This window comes from Bactrocera dorsalis, chromosome 2 (genome assembly GCF_023373825.1).
Source record: "Bactrocera dorsalis isolate Fly_Bdor chromosome 2, ASM2337382v1, whole genome shotgun sequence".
NCBI classification, from domain to species: domain Eukaryota; kingdom Metazoa; phylum Arthropoda; class Insecta; order Diptera; family Tephritidae; genus Bactrocera; species Bactrocera dorsalis.
In genome coordinates this window covers 32,082,153-32,088,183 of record NC_064304.1, presented here as the reverse complement: position 1 = coordinate 32,088,183, position 6,031 = coordinate 32,082,153, and the positions used below count along the sequence as shown (strand labels likewise).

The 6,031-nt window shown below is 38.5% G+C and overlaps 1 protein-coding gene across 1 annotated transcript; it reads right to left on the bottom strand.

Moving 5' to 3' along the window:
• LOC125776591 (NPC intracellular cholesterol transporter 2) lies at positions 1-913 on the bottom strand. The gene is made up of 3 exons (XM_049449693.1): positions 699-913; positions 499-609; positions 1-431 (listed from the first exon to the last, which is right to left on the bottom strand). The coding sequence occupies exons 1-3, from the start codon at positions 763-765 to the stop codon at positions 121-123; spliced, it is 489 nt and encodes a 162-aa protein (XP_049305650.1). The 5' UTR covers positions 766-913; the 3' UTR covers positions 1-120.
• Positions 914-6,031: the final 5,118 nt, after the last annotated feature.

Here is a 6,031-nt window from a genome sequence, read left to right as displayed (position 1 = left end):
CACCCTTTGAGTGCATGATTTATTTTAAAATGCCCACATTTTCAGTTATCACAGTTGAATTTTCCGTAATCCATAAATATATTTCATTTAAAACTTTTACCATTAGACACATTCAAGTACTTAATAGTCAATTTCATACATCGTACTATTACTCGCGGATCCCTTCTTCACTTTAATATTACAAACGAAACATGTGGCCACCTCCTGATCCTGATCAACGAGATATATTTCCACTTTAACACTGATCTCCGGGTAATTGCCAATGGGGAACGTAAAGAGATAGGTCACATCTTCGGTAGCGTAAAGTGGACAGTAGGCTTCGTGCATAAGATTCGAACAGACATCACGTACATCATCAGGCAATTCATACGGTACTGTTATGCCCAAAGTGGTAGCCTTCACCAAAGTGGTCAACTTCGTCACATATTTCACTGTAGGGAAACGGTGTTGCTCAGAATTTTGAGTTTTAGGGAATTAAATATCAATTGCTCTACTTACTCACGTAAAAATCGATTTCGAATATCATTACATTGCCCTTAATAACATCGCAGGGAGGTATCTCACAGTTTAGCACACGTACGGCCAACGGGAAAGGTTTGTTGTCGGAGCCTGTTTTTTGTTTCAAACGTAATTTTTAGTTACACTCGTTTTTGTAAGAATTTTCTTTTAATATAAAACAAAAAATAGTTTTGACTTACATTTCTGAACCTGTGTAGCCGAGACGCTGGCCAGGATATATGCAAGTAGAATGAGCTTCTTCCACATTTTCGTTTAGCCGGACGATATTTAGTGTGCAGCGAATTTAGTAGTACATATTTCTTGTAGTCTCTGAATTTCGACTTATATTTGGAAAAAAGTGTATTTATGTAATGCGAAGTAGTTTAATATAATCTTATCGCCTTACAAATCATTTTAGATTTGAAAAACAAGAATTGTTTATTTTTTCTTCTTATGCTGAGGTAATTGACGATTGTCAAGGAGACTTCTATTTTTATTCCCTTTCGTATAAGATAAATCACTTTGCACCGAAATAATATAATTTATGAGTTGGTTTTTGTATTCGGAAATGCTTTCACTATATTTTTTCTGGACACTATTTTTTAGACTTCTTATTCAATACAGGGAAAATTATGATAAGACTTCGTTTGATAGAGGCTTTTAGTTCTCTAGGCTGTTACGATGATTGAGTGAGACATTCGGCTGCCGAAAAATGTATATTCTGAAAGCAACTACCGATATATAAAGAGATATATACATACAGGGTAGGCCATTTAAAGTTGACCCATCTGGCAACGCTGTAACTTTTAACAGCGCTGACAAATCGGCTAATGTCATACCGCGTTAGAAGCGTCATTCGAAGACAATTTATACCATGGAACAGTACACTCCAAAAGAACGCGCTGAAATTGTTCAGCTTTATATTCAAAATAACTTTTCAATTGTGTTAACTCAACGTGCGTTTCGCAAAAAAAATAAAGTGAAAAGTGCTCCAGTTAAGAACACAATTAAGTCTTTATACGCAAAATTTGTGAACACCGGTAATCTCAGTAATGCCAGTCATGCATCCAGACAACGCACAAGACGTTCTGATGAAAATATCGAAGCTGTACGAGCCAGTATTGAGGAGACTCCATCGACATCGAGTTATCGCCGCTCTCAGGAATTAGACATCTCTCGCACCACTCTCCGACGCATAATTCATAAAGATTTGAAGATGTTTCCATATAAAATTCAAATGGCACAAAAACTAAACCCAGCTGATTATCCGCGACGCCTTAATTTTGGCAAATGGGCCATCGAAATGGCTGAAAACGAACTTGACTTTTGGCGAAAACTCATCATGTCAGACGAGGCACATTTCTCGTTGAATGGAGGCGTAAACAAGCAAAATTGCCGATTTTATGCCACCGAAAATCCTCAATTAATTGAAGAACAGCCTCTTTACGACCAAAAAGTAACAGTTTGGTGCGGTGTTTGCGCGAATATGATCATCGGACCGTATTTTTTCGAAGACGATGATGGAGCCACGACAACAGTCAATGGTGAGCGTTATCGAGCCATGATAACGGATTTTGTGATACCCATTATTCGCGAAAATGACATGGATAACTTCTGGTTTCAACAGGACGGGGCTACATGCCATACAGCTCGACCAACAATCAATTTATTGCGACCATTTTTCCCCGGGCGATTGATATCGAAAAATGGTGATGTTGACTGGCCACCGAGATCACCAGATTTGACGCCACCAGACTTTTATTTGTGAGGTTATTTGAAATCCAAGATATACGCTAATAAGCCAAAGACCTTAGCTCAACTGAAAGCCAACATTCGACGTGAAACAGCCGCCATATCATCCGAAACAATGGCCAAAGTCATGGAAAATGTCGAAAAAAGAGTGCATTTAGCTGTCAAAGCTAAAGGTGCCCATTTACGCGATCTAATTTTTAAATATTAGCTGAAACAAATCCCCTTGGACCAAAATAAATTATTTTTGAAATGAACAAAAAACATTGTTTTCTTTTGTTCTTTTTTTTTTAGAAACAAATGGGTCAACTTTAAATGGCCTACCCTGTATTATATGGCATACATATTCCCGTCATGGAAAGGTGAAGGTGTTCGAAATTAGTTTAAAGAACTTGAGTTGATGGAGGAAGACAAAGGGTATTTGAAAATTGTATCAGAGAATTAAACAAATAATAGCAGGTAACATAATCAGGCATGTTCTTGTAATGTTATAGAAAGTATTCGTAATTGAGACTAGTAAAAAGTAATCAATTATTTTTACTTTCTTTAGTATAGTTCAACCCGATTAAGGTAAGAATGCACCTCATAATACTTCTGTTACGGAGAATTTCTTACCAGCAAAATCATTCGCCATAGACAGGCACAAATAGTAATTATTTCGTGCCTGACCGGGACTATTAGGCGGATGCAGCAGAATTTCACAACTAAACACCCTCGGGTTCTGATGAGTCGCCATCGGTATCAACGGACTGGCGTTGTTCAAAACTTGACGCTTCCCGGCGATTGTTTCTTTCAGAGGATCCAAATGTCGGTCCGAATTAAGAGTTTGGTGGTAGGGGAGCAGCTCCTAGTAGATAATGTCCTGCCAAAACGCATTGCAAAACCTTGACCATCAATCTTGGCTTAGCTACCATTTGTGCTGGCTCACCGCCACTCGACCACCACTATTCGCGCTGGACGTTTTCGTATGTAGGTGACACACTTTTCATGCATTGCATGTGTCGGACTTGGAATCGCTCCGGCATTTAATATACATATTCTTCAGACGTGAGCAAATTTACCATTCGCTAAGAAAATGGTGGTGCAAAGTTGGAATACATCATTATATTTAGAGTATCTTTATCGTTAGCAACAATAACTGAATAATAAAATCGCACCATGCTCAACAAAAAAAAAAAAAAGATTTTCTTTTAGAGAATACGAACACTTTAATATGCCTATTATATACGGTGTTTTTCACGTGTTTTCAATGAGGCAATAATTTTTCGGAGTTGATCTTTTTGACACTTTTTACTTGTTTTATCCACAGTTTGTTTTGCCATTTCACACGACGACGCATCGCAAGACGAATTGGTACAACGACGAAGCTCACTTTTGTTTGGTTTGGACAGAATAATCCAGCAGCCATTGTTGAAATGCCCTTGCATCGTCAAAAAGTCACTGTCTATGATCATTGGTCCATATTTCTTCTAAAATGAAGCCGACCATAACGTTATATCCTATGAGGATCGCTATGTAGCCATGATTACTAACAACCTTTTCGTGCCTGAATTCGGGGATGTTGATGTGGAAAACCTTTGCCTCCAACAAGACGGCGCTACATGCCATACAGCCATGATATAATAAATTTCTTGAACAAACTTTTAGTGGGCGGCCTCCAAGATCGTACGATTTAACTCTACTGGACAATTTTTTGTAAGGTTACGTGAAGTCGCTTGTCTACAGATACATTATAAACGTTTTATTTCTTCTTGCAAACCACATGTGTAAACAAGTAAGGAAGGCTAAGTTGGGTTTATACTCTCGCAAGGTAAAGTGAAATATGGCATTTTTGTATTCAGTTTAGAAGTTCACGCAAGAGAAAGCTGTCTCAGGGCACTTGCTTAAAATCGCACATGATTCCTTTACATATGACTCAAGGAGGTCACGATCACGACTTCCGGTCTTAGACCAAGTATCACTTAGAATGTCCGGATCCTTAATTGGGAAGATTCCAACATAAGAAAATTCATTAAGCTACCTGACAGTCTCCGGATCATAAATCCAGCAAAAAGATTGATCATGTTGTCAAGAAGACACGTTCTTAGTGTTTCAGACGTGTGTACGTTTCGAGGTCCTAGCATTGACTCGGACCACTAAAAAGAAAAGGAAGATTCGGCGTGGAGAAGCTGCAATCACAACAGACAACAGAACGATTTTCTGCTCGACTTGCACTCCTGCGCTCTGAGAGCACTCATCAGCACCTCGGTATAAGGGAACTGTGGGATGGCATTTTAAGCTCCTTATCTACAGCTGCAAGCGAAACCATTGGCTTTTGGAAAGGTCGAAAGAACATCTGGTACGATGAGGAGTGCTATTCAAATACGGCGGCGAAGAACTGATGAGGAGCATGTATCATCTTCTTTGTAGAATATGGCTGGACGGAAGCATACCAGACGATTAGAATTTAAGTGTGATCTGCCGAATCCACAAAAAGGTAGACCCCACAATCTGCGTCAACTACCTCCTTAACATCGCGTATAAGGTTCCATAGAGCGTATTGTGTGAAAGATTGTGAAAGAGGATCGACACACATAACCTCTTCTTCTGCTTCTTTTGACAGCACGCTGCCTTTATACTGCTATGTATATCTGAATTTGGTTTCACCGAAAAAAGAATACGGCGGTGAGCAATACTAAAAGCTCCGTCAGGATCGGGAAGGATCTCTCCGACCGATAGAATCAGCATTAACCGACCGATAGAAGTCAACCGGAAGTTCGAAAATATTTATAAGGGTTATAAGGGAGCTAAGTGAGATATTGACCAGTTTTTGCTCATTTTAGTCACAACGGCATATTATCATCAAAAAAATATTCTCCTAGAATCTCCATAATAGACCTCACAGATTGACCGATATATTCGGTAAAAAATCAATCAAATGCACTGGGGTCCAGTTATTTGGTGTCTGGTGTCAAAACTATTATACTCTGTATGTAGCATTATGTTACGAGGTTACGGAAAACACCTTTTATCATGTTATATCATCCTAAAAATCGGTGTAAGAATACTTGGTGGGAAAGAGAAAGATGGAAATGTGAACTGGACGAACAATTTAGCGAAATCACTAGCACACTATTTTGCTCTGGAAGTATTTATAGCGGGATGAAAGAATAGTCCACGTGATTTAGCAAAGCCGAACAAAAAGAAAAAACGTTCCAATACCAATTTATATTTCAAACAAAAGTGAGAAGAAAAAATGTCTCAATACAGATAGAAGCCTCTGCCGGTGCCCAGCCCTTACGAAAGTTTTAGAAATATACATATCAAATGATTTTTTAATAGCAAAGCCACACATTTACTTTCTTATAATATGATATGTAGCTATGTACTCTATGTATATATATATATTTACTTGTACTATATACCCATGTTTGTCGTTGTAGTCTGCGCGATTTTGCGAATTTTAAAAGAGCATTTCAATACGCTGGGGAACGCCACATCTTGTATCAATACAATACGCTAAGCGGATATGTAAAAGCATCTGAAGAATGATAAAAGTGTACAGGGAATAGGCGACTACATACATGTGAGTCTACAAATACTATGTGTAAGTGTATATGTATGTGTGTGTAACCTCATAAAACTTCCATTTAGCTTCACACGCTCTGAGATTTGCTTGCCAGGGTAATGTGAGTATATTAGCCGCAATATTGCTAGACACACATCAACACACACACTCTCACACATACACAAAGTATTAGCGGTGCATATCAGCAGGCGTTACAACAATCGATGCGTATTTTTG

Excerpts from the sequence above, each read along its gene's own strand:
- LOC125776591 (XM_049449693.1), bottom strand. The coding sequence starts at position 765 with ATGTGGAAGAAGCTCATTCTACTTGCATATATCCTGGCCAGCGTCTCG. Across the intron at positions 610-698 it reads GGCTACACAGGTTCAGAAAT|GCTCCGACAACAAACCTTTC; the intron begins GTAAGTCAAAAC and ends AACAAAAAACAG. Across the intron at positions 432-498 it reads CGAAATCGATTTTTACGTGA|TGAAATATGTGACGAAGTTG; the intron begins GTAAGTAGAGCA and ends GTTTCCCTACAG.